This window comes from Bufo gargarizans, chromosome 4 (assembly GCF_014858855.1).
Source record: "Bufo gargarizans isolate SCDJY-AF-19 chromosome 4, ASM1485885v1, whole genome shotgun sequence".
NCBI lineage: Eukaryota > Metazoa > Chordata > Amphibia > Anura > Bufonidae > Bufo > Bufo gargarizans.
Window position 1 is genome coordinate 362,596,270 of NC_058083.1, and position 13,522 is coordinate 362,609,791.

Genomic DNA, 13,522 nt, shown 5'->3' on the forward strand with positions numbered 1-13,522 from the left:
ATTCTGACTGAGATCCACGTTCCCATGCAATCACGCAGGGTCTGACCACGGACTAGATTCAGATATACCCCAGGTAAATCTACTGTTATTTTCGATTTCTTTTCTTAGAGGTTTCTGTGGATACAAGTCGCTCCTACAATAGTGAAGCTCTGATAGTGTTTAATTTAAAAATGTATTGGCACATACTCACAAACATGCTCTTTAAAATTTGCATTTAAAATCCCACCGTCTTAATCTTTACCCTATTTTTAGATACGGTGATCTACAAAATAAAGTGGCCTTACATGCCGATGACACACTATTATTTTTGGGTGATACGACACAGTCATTAGCTGCGGCAATGTCGGTAGTAAATAAATTTGGCCATTTATCGGGTTTAACAATCAACTGGCATAAGTCAATGTCCATAGATAATCAACCTACATCGCGGGTGGTAGTTGACCGCAGGATTCCCTGTGAAACTAGGATCAAGTATGTAGGTATCCATATTTCGCCCAATGTTGGGAATTTTATTGAAATTAATCTTACGCCCCTGCTCCGACAATTTAGGGACAAATCAAAGGCCTGGTGCAAATTGTATCTGTCAGTAGTAGGTAGAGTGAATTTGATCAAAATGATCATGATGCCGCAGCTGCTATATGTTTTACATAATTCGCCGGTGTGGCTTTCTAGGGATAAATTTGATCAAATTAATACTATCTTTAGGGAATTAGTGTGGCGCAAAGGCCAGCCCAGAATAAAATTGAAAAATTAGCAATATGCCAAAACGGAAGGTGGCCTGGCGCTACCAAACCCTTGGCTATATTACTTAGCTGCCCAATGCCAACATTTGAAGGGATGGCTTGAACCTGTTTTTCGTCCTAGAGCTCCGTCTCTGGCACCCGTCCAGCACCTGCTTCGGCAACCAGACCACCCACACAGGACTAGCCTAAAAAGCCATCCTTTAAGCACCAGCCGGCCTGGCATCCGCGGGCTCAGCCGCCACGTTCCTCTTCTGGAAAACAGTCTTCCGCATCAAGGTGTGCCCCTCTTTCAGGAGATCTGGCGAGCTCGCCTCTCGGATGCATGGACACTCGAGGTCATCACCTCGGGTTACAAAATAGAATTCAAGTCCATCCCTCACAACAGTTTTTCCTCTCACAACCCCCCAGAGATCCAGTTCGGGCTGCGGCATTCTTTCAGGCAGTCCAATCCCTTCTCACACAGGGGTGATAACTCTGGTGCCCCAAAAGGAAAGGTTTACGGATTTTTATTCAAACCTGTTTGTAGTTCCCAACAAAGAGGGCGAGGTCCATCCGGCGCTGGACCTCAAGGTGGTAAACCGCTTCCTTTGGATTAAACGGTTCAGGATGGAGTCCCTTTGCTCCGTGGTTGCTTCATTGGCCTAAGTAGAATTCATGGCGTCCATAGACATTCAGGACTCCTACCTGCACGTCCACATCGCAGCCGTTCACCAACGCTTTCTTCGTTTCGCTGTTCAGTCGTGCCATTATCAATTCGTCGCCCTGCTATTCGGCCTGGCAACAGCTTCGCGGGTATTCACGAAGGTACTCTCTCCCCTCCTGGGCCTTCTGCGGTCCAGAGGCATTACTCTTCTCCCTTTATCTGGACGACATTCTGATCAAGGCTCCGACCGTCACTCAATGTGAGGTCCACATTCTGGGAGTGGACAATTGGACGGCATATTTTCTCAGCCGGACGACGGTGGACCCGGGGGGAGTGGTCTCTCCATCAGGAGGTGTTCGAGGCTCGCTGTCTCCGGTGGAGGCGTCCGGACATGGACTTGATGGCGTCCAGGCTCAATCGCAAGCTCCTGTGCTTCTTCTCTCGTGCAAGGGATCCCGAGGCACACGGCGTGGATGCTCTCGTGGCGCCATGGGACGAGTTCGTTCCTGTACGTCTTCCCACCATTACGCAGAATAAAGATGGAGAACATCCAGGCAATCCTGATTGCTCCAGACTGGCCTCGCCAAGCCTGGTATTCAGAGCTCATTCTTCTAGGGGACGCGCCGTGGCCTCTTCCACTCAGGGCCGGCCTCCTTTCACAAGGTCCAGTCTTCTACCAGAATTTAGATGCACTACGTTTAACAGTGTGGCTATTGAAACCTTCATTTTGAGACGGAAGGGTTTCTCTGATGCATGCATTCGGACTATGATTAGAGCTAGGAAACCTTCCTCATCCAAGATTTATTACAGGTCTTGGAAGTCCTTCTTGCGCTTCTGTGAGGAGCACAATCTTTCTCCCAGACAGTTTTTCCTTCCTAATATACTGGCATTTCTGCAGTCCGGATTGGAACTGGGTCTGGCGGTTAGTTGGTTGAAAGGACAGATCTCTGCCCTGTCCATTTTTTTTCCAGAGGGCCCCTGGCCAGGTTAGGTCCGATCAAGACCTTTTTTTTGCAGGGGGTGGCTCACACAGTGCCTCCTTATCATCCCCACTTGCATTCTTGGGACCTGAACTTAGTTCTGGGTTCACTCCAGGCCGCTCCATTTGAACCTCTGAGAGAGGTCTCCCTTCACTTGCTCTCCTGGAAAGTGCCCTTTTTAGTGGCCATCACATCTATCCGGAGGGTTTCAGAACTGGCGGCTCTTTCTTGCAAGGAGACCTCCTTGGTGTTCCATCAGGATAAAGTGGTGCTTCGTCCAGTACCATCTTTTCTACCTAAGCTTTTCACATTAACGAGGACATTTGTTCTTCCATCGTTTTGTCCGCAGCCTTTTCACCTGAGGGAGGTCTTGCTCCATCGTCTGGATGAGGTGCGGGCTTTGAAGACTTTCCTTCTGTCGTGGTGATATTTTCGGCGAACGGACGCTTTGTTTGTCCTCCCCGAGGGTCCTCGTAAGGGTTTGGCGGCCTCCAAGGTGACTATTTCCCGGTGGATTCGATCAGCAATTGCCGAGGCTTATCGCTCCAGGGACAAGGCGCCTCCTCCTGGGACCACGGCTCACTCTGCCAGAGCGGTCGGGGCTTCTTGGGCTCGCCTACATCACGCTTCTGTGTCCCAATTGTATAAGGCGGCGACCTGATTCTCCTTACACACCTTCACAAAATTTTACCGGGTGTATTCTTTGGCCTCAGCGGATGCTGCTCTGGGCCGCAGTGTAGTGACTTCCATGAGGTAGTTGCTTTCTTGGGGGTTTTGTCTTCCCTCCCCGGGGACTGCTTTAGGACGTCCCATGGTCCTGTGTCCCCCAATGATATGAGCGAGAAAACAAGATTTTTGTGAACTCGCCTGTAAAATCTTTCTCGTTTTAGTCATTGGGGGACACAGCACCCACACAATGTTCTTAGTGCGGAATGTTGGGTCCATGGGTTGCCACTTGGGACCTTGTTTTTGGTTTGGTCTTATGGCAGTGTTCAGTTCTTGTTTAGGTTTTCAGTTTAACTTCTGCTTTTCCTACTGCTGGAGCACAAACTGATAGCTCCTCCCCTGCCAGCTATACCCCCTCCAGCCTGGAGAGAGCATAATAGTTTTCAGCCTAGTGTCACCTCCTAGTGGCAGCAGCAAGCTATACCCACGGTCCTGTGTCCCCCAATGAATAAAGCGAAAAAAGAGATTTTTCAGGTGAGTTAACAAAAATCTAGTTTTTGGGGGGACGGCATCTATAATTTTTATGTTACTTCGTACATTGCTTTCATGATCAGTAAAATGTGGATAATTCAAAAGAAATGTAAGGATATTTTTATTTTTTTTATTTTTTTGATTCTCAGGAACCCTGACGGCTGTAGAGAGTTTTATGTCTTTCAAGTCTGGACCAGAGGTTAGTTTCATTGATTTCTTTGATTACGTATTAAGGTAAACCATGTCATCAATGGATGGACGGGGAAACATTTCTCTTGGAAATGGCAAGAAATCTTTTATGCTGATTTAACTAATCCTATAGATGGTGTAAACGCGCAGAGGCCATCTAGATATGCGACTAACTTATTACAGTGGCTCTGGCTGGATGAGAAATTGGGTGCAGGGATAGACACTTTTGTTTAGCTTTATACTATTTATTGGTTGGTTTAGTTTAACTTTGAGACCATTTTATGTCCTAATTGTGATGCAATTTAGTAAATGCCCCTTTACCCCAAATCCACTTTGCCTGGGCTAGCCGCAGATAATATCTCTAAACCTATTGGTCCAAATTGTGCCACATTTTCACTGGTCTCCTGGCACAGTCACATTCGTAAATCTGGACCCTTGTGTGTCGAACAGAAAAAGCAAAATGGGAAATTGAGTAGGAAATAGCATTCCCAGTCAACCGAACATTTGACCCTGCTTCAAAACTATTGCAGACGGTCCATTCCTTGACAGATTCCCAGAGGGCAGTTTATTTTCTAATTATTAATTCCAGATATTTTTTCCGTTATTGGTAGAGTAGTAGTACAGTGTGCCTTCTTGAGAGCAAACCTGTTGCAGCTAATGGGGTTCATTTACTAAGTGTTTCATACCCTAGTTCTGCAGAGTAAGTTGCCTCTTAATAAAATGGTTGCATGTTATGCGGTCTACGCACTAGAAACTGAAATGTACTCTGGCTAAATGCTGACCTAGATTTTAGTTATAATTTGCATCAGTTTTCTGCCATATGTTTTTGTAAATGTGCTACCTTCTGTTAGACCCCACTTTTTTTTGTTTTTTGTTTTAAAGGGAATCTGTCACCTCCTTTTACCATTAAGCTGGCACCATCGCTATGTTGACTAAAGTACCTTATTTCCAGGACTCTTCTTTTTACTTTATTTCGTTTAGTAGCTTTGATTTAAAAGCGATTTTTATGTTATGCTAATTAGGGTCCAAGGTGCCCAGAGGGGCGTTTTTTCACTCTCCGGTGCCCAGTGACGCCCCCCTGCAGTGCCCAGTGACGCCCCCCTGATCATCAAATAACCTCCCACAGCCCGGCAAACTGTTCCGCCCCCTCCCCACGTCATAGTGTACCTTATAGAAATGCCCCGTCCTTCCTGTCTGCGGCCAGAAAACTCGTGCAGGCGCAGTACCGCCTTTGGCCTGCGCGATCATCAACCTCCTGAGGGCAACAGCCTCAAAAGTCTCACTGGGCATGAGCCGAGCCCAGTTATGTGACCTGAGCGCTGTTGCCCTCAGGACGTTGATGATCGCGCAGGCCGCAGGCGGTACTGCGCCTGCGCGAGTTTTCTGGCCGCAGACAGGAAGAAGGACGGGGCATTTCTATAAGGTACACTATAACGTGGGGAGGGGGCGGAACCGTTTGCTGGGCTGTGGGAGGTTATTTGATGATCAGGAGGCGTCACTGGGCACTGAAGGGGGGAGTCACTGGGCACCGGAGAGTGAAAAAAAATGCCCCTCTGACCTTGGACCCTAATTAGCATAACATAAAAATCGATTTTACATCAAAACTACTAAATGAAATAAAGTAAAAAGAAGAGTCCTGGAAATAAGGTACTTTAGTCAACATAGCGATTGTGCCAGCTTAAAATGGTAAAAGGAGGTGACAGATTCCCTTTAAAGAGCAGAGAGCAACCAGAAACATGAAATGTTGTAAAAGTTTGCGCAAAAAAAGTGAGACTTTGTATACCAAATACCAAGTTTTGCAAATGACCCCCCCAATATATTTTGTGATGTTTTTATGATGCCCTGGAAATGTGGTAGCAAATGTGGTTAAAGCCTGTGGACACCATTGGAGCATCTTTTATGATAGCAGTTTACTCATTTTGGACAAAAAAAAATTTAATTAGTCTTCATAAAAAATAAATAAATCTGGAGTTTTTGTGACGCATGCGGTTTAAAATCGGTCTATTTGTAGACTGTCCCTCCTGAGTTCTGTCAGCTGACGGCATATGTGAAACCTTGTCTTTGATCTCCTGACCTCATAAACACTCGTTATAGCTAAACTCTTATCAAGCTGATAAGAATATGACTTAAAGGGGTTGTCTGTGCTTTTAATATTTACTATCCACAGGACATGTCATCAATATCAGATTGGCTGGGAGTCCGACACCCAGCACCCCCGCAATTAGCTGTATGAGGAGACGGCGAGCACAGTACGCACGTGCCATCTCCCTTCTCCTTTCCTGTCTGCTGCTGTCTATGGCAAAGGGCACGTGCACGCTGTCTCCTCATACAGCTCATTGGCGGGGGTGCCGTGTGTTGGACCCCACCACTATGATATTGATGACCTCTCCTGAGGATAGCTCATCAATGGTAAAAGCCCAGACAACCCCTTTAAATAAGTATTTGAGGTCAGGAGATGAGAAATCAGGCTTCAACTGCCAGAACTCAGGAGGGCCAGTCTCCAAAACCAATTTTTAACTGCATGTTTCACAAAAACTGCTGAAAATGTTTAAAAAAGATCAATTGAAAAATATATAGTAGCCCAAAATTAATAAAATAGAATCCTAAACAAATTGTCCCCAAGTTGTCCATAAACATTTAAAGGGGTTATCACACTAATTAAAAATTAAATCTGTTATGGGGACCATTATTTAAACTTTACCAATGGAAGAAATGCTGCTCACTAGTGTAATTTTCACCCTTACCCACTTATCTGCAGCTGTTTATTTCTCTCTACTTTCTGTGTGTGGGCAGCAGCTCATCACATGTGACAATCGAGAACCTTCATCTCCCAGGAGTGCAGTGCAATCAGCTCTTGTTAACCCCTTCTCATGCCTTCCTCTCCTGCATAGAACATGGTGATACCATTAATAAATAGTGCTATCTTATGCAGTGCCATCCCTCAGTTTTCTCTTCCACTGTCTAGAAAGAGATATAGCCGCATTCTTCTATGAATTTAGAAGCAGGGCTGAGTGAATGAAGGGTGTCTGGGCCGCTTCACCTGGTTTACTGTGAGATTGCTACACCTGTAGGAAACGTGCAGGGAAGATACTTAGCATGTTTAGTCCACTAGTGAATGCAGGAGAAACAGCAGGGGACACTACCGGAGAGGAAAATGTAATGTAAATAAAAAAATCTTTATTGGGCATGTACAGTATATTGCAATAATACTTTATTTTCAATGGCCTATTCAAAGCGTAGCGATGCTTTTTGTAGGATTACCCCTTTAACTACCCTTGCCGTAAAAGCTAATAACCACATGATTTTGCGGTTAAATCGTGTGGCCGTTGCCTGGCGCAGGTGGACATAGTTTTCATATGTGCCTATATATAGATAGAACTTCTCTTTAGAATAGCTATCTATCTGTTGGGACCATGATGTAGCATAGTAAGGCTAGAGCTCCATGGTGAATATAGGTTGCAGGCTTAATGTGCAATTGTTTCCTTCTGAAATATTGTGATTGTTGCGCATAGTATTGGGAAACATTGAAGTTGCAGGAACCCATGACTGGAGCCCGAGCATCACCACGCATACATTGTCATTCTTGGTGTGTTATATAGGGTACTTGTATTCATGATGGCACCTGGCAGTCTGTCATTCATGGAGTCGCAAATCAGGGAAATCTGAAGAACCTAAGGAAGCAATTAGCCTTCAAGCCACTTCCTGTTATTGGTAAAAAGTTAAAAAGAAGGTAAGGCGCTTATTTATCTAAAGCTTTATTTAGTGCATAATTGCAGTACCACGTGCATTTATTTTCTTTGTTATGCAGCAAAGTCTCTTGTGATTATGAAGCCCGTTTACTTCATTTCATGAAAGAAGGGCTAAATAATTCATCAGGCACTCTTGGTCTAATATTAATCATTCTGCTCGTAACTAGTACTAATGTCCGCAATGTTTTCAGTTTCTCATATTAACCCATTCAGCCACGTGTAAGTACACGTGGCTGAATGGGTTAATATGAGAAACTGAAAACATTGCGGACATTAGTACCAGTTACGAGCAGAACGATTAATATTCGTGGCTTGTATAGATGGACACGGCAAGTGCTGACTGTACACTGGTCATTTAACCACTCAGATGCCGTGTTTAACTGTAATCGCTGCATCTGTGAAGTTAGGCAGAGGGATGCGGCTCCCTCTACCTTCCAATCGGATAGCAGTGGCTTGTATAGATGGACACGGCAAGTGCTAACTGTACACTGGTCATTTAACCACTCAGATGCCGTGTTTAACTGTAATCGCTGCATCTGTGAAGTCAGGCAGAGGGATGCGGCTCCCTCTACCTTCCAATCGGATCCTTCGCAGTGAAATCGGGGGGCCTACAGCCTGGGCACTGCTGAAGGCTTCCCAAGCCTGTCATAGGGCCTGTCATCGTAATTTTACTTGCTGAGCTGTTCACAAGGCACAGCTCAGCAGGTAGATTGGCAAAATCTCCTTCATCATAATAGATTTGTATTATGGTGAATAGGACAAAGGATCAAAATATCCCAGGTTCTACCCCCTAAGGGGTGTAAAAGCTATTGCTAAAAAGATTTTTTTATTTAAAGTTTAAATCGGCCAATTTCCCATTTTTACATATAAAAATATAAACATGTATTGCCACATCCGAAAAAAACAAAACTATTAAAATAAACAAACCTGCGCGATTCGCCATTTTTTTGGTTTTCAAAATTTTTAAAAAAGGGATGAAAACGTGGTATGCACCCCAAAAATGATACCATTGAAAACTACAGTTCTCCCCGCAAATAACAAGCCCTCATACAGCTTTGTTGACTGAAATATAACAAAAGTTATGGATGTCTGATAATGGCGATGCAAAGAAAATTTAGATTATGTCAAAGGTTTGAATTTTTTTTTAAGTAACATAGTACATAAGGCCGAAATAAGAAATTTGTCCATCCAGTTCGGCCTGTTATCCAGAGGAAGGCAAAAAAAAAATTCCTCACTTTAGGGGAATAAAGAATTCCTTTCCGACTCCAATCAGGCAATCAGAATAACTCCCTGGATCAACGACCCCTCTCTAGTAGCTATAGCCTGTAATATTATTAAGCTCCAGAAATACATCCAGGCCCTTCTTGAATTCCTTTATTGTACTCATCATCACCACCTCCTCAGGCAGAGAGTTCCATAGTCTCACTGCTCTTACCGTAAAGAATCCTTTTCTATGTTTGTGTACAAACCTTCTTTCCTCCAGACGCAGAGGATGTCCCCTCGTCACAGTCCTGGGGATAAATAGCTGATGGGATAGATCTCTGTACTGACCTCTGATATATTTATACATATTAATTAGATCTCCCCTCAGTCGCCTTTTTTCTAAAGTGAATAGCCCTAATTTTGATAATCTTTCAGGGTACTGTAGTTGCCCCATTCCAGTTATTACTTTAGATGCCCTCTGGACCTTCTCCAGCTCTGCTATGTCTGCCTTGTTTACAGGAGCCCAGAACTGTACACAGTATTCCATGTGTGGTCTGACTAGCGATGTGTAAAGTGGTAGGACTATGTTCTTATCACGGGAATCTATGCCCCTTCTGATGCAACCCATTATCTTATTGGCCTTGGCAGCAGCTGCCTGACACTGGTTTTTGCAGCTTAGTTTGCTGTTTATTAAAATTCCTAGATCCTTTTCCATGTCAGTGTTACCAAGTGTTTTACCATTTAGTATGTACGGGTGACTTGCATTTTTCTTTCCCATGTGCATAACTTGACATTTGTCAGTGTTAAACCTCCTCTGCCACTTATCTGCCCAAGCCTCCAATCTATCCAGATCCCTCTGTAGTAGTATACTGTCCTCATCAGTGTAAATTACTTTACACAGTTTAGTGTCATCTGCGAAAATTTATACTTTACTATGCAAGCCTTCTATGGAAGTAGTAAAAAAAAATCTATAAATTTGATATAGCTGTAATCGTATTGAGACGCTAAATAAGGATGTCATATAATTTTTAGCACACTCTGAATCTGCGGCACACAATATATTTACATGCGCACACCATCTGCATGAGGCAGCTCTAGCAGCGGGTGCTGCCCAGACTGTACAGCACCTGGAGCACCATGTGTAGGAACTACTTCAGTGCTCTCCCTCCGGTCCCAGCTGCTGCTCAGGATGAGCTCAGTAAGTTAGCTCCTTTTCTCCTATGGTGACAGACTCTGTGGGTACAGACTGAGCAGTGGCACTGCAGCGTGAATATGCTCTGAGAAGAGGAGGAGATGTTCTCCTGCCACTGGTGTTCTGAAGTTACTCTGTACATGTGGAGTGCGGTTTGTGAGAGGCAGGCAGTGGCAGGAAGGCCTGTGCCCTGCTGTGGCTCTCAGGCATTTCTGCAGTACTTAGGCTGGAAGTGAAACCACAATTTGGAGCTAGTCGCTCTCCATAGCGCTAGTTCACTCCTATGTTACAAGTCATATGTGTGTGTGACATGTCATAGGATCCACTGGTGTGGACAAGGACAAGGTCCCAGTGCTAATGGAGTTGGAGCACTCAAAAATACCTGTGTGAAGTTGGCACCCCATGTTCTTAAATTTCAAAAAGAAATGCACCATTCGTTTGTGCTGCTTTTGTGCTTGTTTGTGCTGCAAAAATGAACGTTTGCGCTGCTTTGGTTTCCGAGATATTGCGCGCTTAAATTGCTGAAACCGCGCTCATTTTCCACCCCATGTTCTTAAATTTCAAAAAGAAATACACCATTCGTTTGGCTGCGTTTGTGCCGCAAAAATGAACGTTTGTGCCGCTTTGGTTTCTGAGATATTGCGTGCTTGATTTGATGAAACCCCTCCCACTTTCCACCCCATGTTTTTAACCCCGACTCTAGGGCACAAGCATATTTAATTTTTTTCTGCGTACGCTGACTGTAGCCGGGACTCTTAGCGTCCGGCCACTGTTAGGACATCGCACACCCCACCGCTGATCAACTTCGGACGGTTGATCAGCGAGTTTGAATAAAAAAATATTTTTTTTATTTGTTAGGTTTAGGGTAAGTTCGCGAACACCCATTCCCCCACACACACGCACACCAAATAAAGTTTATCACACACACACACACACTCCCCTATGGCCCGCCAGATGTTCTCGGCTAAGGAGGCATATGCCCATCTTGCCTCCGAGTCAGAGAGCCCCAGTGAGGACGAGAATGACCCCACTTTCCTTTTGTCATCCGCGTCCATCATCTAGCGATGATGATGAGACCTCAAGGCGAAGGAGACGCCGCCAGGCGGAGCAAGGGGACCGCCATGCTAGGGACCCTATGGCCCACACTAGTACGAGAAGCTCTGGGGCTCGTACTGGTTTCCCGGCCCACCTGTTAAATCCACCGGAGTACCCTGCCGGTGAACTTGTCTGGTGTAGCCCAGAGCGATACGAGTCCGTGATTCCTGATTTTGTAGGCCAACCAGGAATCCAGATTTCCACAGTGGGCTTCACTGAATACGACTACTTTTGTCTTTTTTTCAGTGACCCCTTTGTGAATCTGATGTTGGAGCAGGTGTACGCCCCACAGTTCATTGCTCAAAATCTGGGCTCCTTTTTAGCTAGGCCCGGTGGCTTGACTCCGGTCAGTGCAGCCGAGATGAGGACATTTTGGGGCCTCGTGCTGCATATGGGTCTAGTCAAGAAACCTAGTGTCAGGCATTACTGGAGTGGGGACGTCCTCTACCAGACCCCACTTTACAGTACGGCCATGAAACGTACCCGGTTTGAGGCCATCCAAAAATGCCTGCAATAAGCAGATAATGCAGCATGCCCCCCCCCCCCCCCCCCCCCCCTCCTAAGGTGATCCTGCCTATGACCGCCTGTACAAAATCAGGCCGGTCATCGATCACTTTGGGGCCAAATTTGTGCAGGCCTATGTATCTGGAAGAGAGGTCGCGGTTGATGAGTCTCTCATTGCTTTCAAGGGGAGACTCATTTTCCGCCAGTATGTTCCCTCTAAGCGGGGGAGGGATGGCGTGAAGCTGTACAAACTTTGTGAGAGTACCTCAGGGTACACTTACAGTACATGTTTCGTGTGTATGAGGGGCGAGATTCCCGTATTCAACGCTCAGAATGTCCCCCCCGCTCTTGGTGTTAGCGGGAAACTTGTGTGGGACCTTATGTACCCACTGCTAGATAAGGGTTACCACCTGTATGTGGATAACTTTTATACTAGTATCCCCTTGTTCCAGTCCCTCGCCACCAGATCCACGTCCGCTTGTGGGACCGTGCGGAAAAATCAACAGCGCCTCCCTACCTACCCCCTCCAGGTACCTATACCCAGGGGTGCGACCCGTGCCCTTACCAGTGGAAACCTGTTGCTGGTCAGATATAAGGACAAGAGGGATGTCCTTGTACTGTCCACAATTCACGGTAACAGCATTACCCCTGTCCCTGTGCGAGGTACCGCGGCAACGGTCTTCAAGCCTGATTGCATCGTCGACTGCAATTTGAATATTGGAGGAGTTGATCTATCTGATCGAGTCCTCAAGACATATAAAGCCATGCGCAAAACCCGAGCATGGTACAAAAAAGTTGCGGTCTACTTGGTGCAGGTTGCCATGAACAACGCTTTTGTGCTGTCCCGGAGCGCTGGCAACACAGGGACATTCCTTCAGTTCTATGAGGCAGTCCTCAAGTACCTGATCTTTTCTGACCGGGAAAGAGCAGGCCGGAGTACCTCGGTAACTGGAGGCGCCCAGATCGTCCCTGGCCAACACTTTCCAGGTGTGGTCCCACATACTCGAAAGAAGGGACGGACCCAAAAAATGTGCAGTGTGTGTCACAGGAGGGGGATACGGAAGGACACCACTACTCAGTGTGACACGTGCCAGATCATCTGGGCCTCTGCATTATTGGTTGCTTCAGGGAGTACCACACTTCCATGGAGTACTAAATTTATGTTACCCTTCCCCAATTTAGCCACTGACAATCGGATAAAAAAAACTATGGTTCTCAGACTTGAGACAAAAAAAAATAAAAAATCATAGACCTGAAGGAATGTCCCTGTGTTGCCAACACTCCGGAACAGCACAAAAGAGTTGTACAAGGCAACCTGCAACAAGCAGACCGCAACTTTTTTATACTATGCCCGGGTTTTGCGCATGGTGTTACATCAACTCCTCCCATATACCGATTGTAGTCGACGATACAATCGGGCTTGAGGACCGTTGCCGTGGTACCTCGCACAGGGACAAGGGGGATGTCGTTACCGTGAATTGTGGACAGTACAAGGACATCCCTCTTGTCCTTATATCTGACCAGCAACAGGTTTCCACTGGTAAGTGCACGGGTCGCACCCCTAGGGATAGGTACCTGGAAGGGGTGGGCAGGGAGGCTGCGTTGATTTTTCCGCACGGTCCCACAAGCGGACGTGGATCTGGTGGCGAGGGACTGGAACAAGGGGATACTAGTATAAGAGTTATCCATGTAAAGGTGGTAACCCTTATATAGCAGTGGGTGCATAAGGTCCCACCCAAGTTTCCCGCTAATACCCAGAGTGGGGGGACATTCTGGGGGTTGAATTCGGGAATCTCGCCCCTCGTACACACAAAACTTGTAAGTGCACCCTGCGGTACTCTCGCAAAGTTTGTACAGCTTCACGCCATACCTTCCCCGCTTAGAGGGAACATGCTGGTGGATAATGAATCTCCCCTTGAAAGCAATGAGAGACTTGCAGGATGACAGGTCGAACTGGATGGACAAATGTCTTTTTTCGGCCTTATGTACTATGTTACTATGTTACTCATCAACTGCGACTTTCCTTC

The 13,522-nt window shown here is 46.0% G+C and overlaps 1 protein-coding gene across 1 annotated transcript in view; it reads left to right on the forward strand.

Annotated features, from left to right (window-relative positions):
* Window positions 1-13,522, forward strand: part of SCCPDH (saccharopine dehydrogenase (putative)) — a 131,646-nt gene that overhangs the window by 49,422 nt on the left and 68,702 nt on the right. The window contains exons 5-6 of the mRNA XM_044290352.1: window positions 3,713-3,762; window positions 7,352-7,482. Coding sequence (XP_044146287.1) covers window positions 3,713-3,762; window positions 7,352-7,482 — 181 coding nt within the window. The remainder of the gene's footprint in view (window positions 1-3,712; window positions 3,763-7,351; window positions 7,483-13,522) is intronic.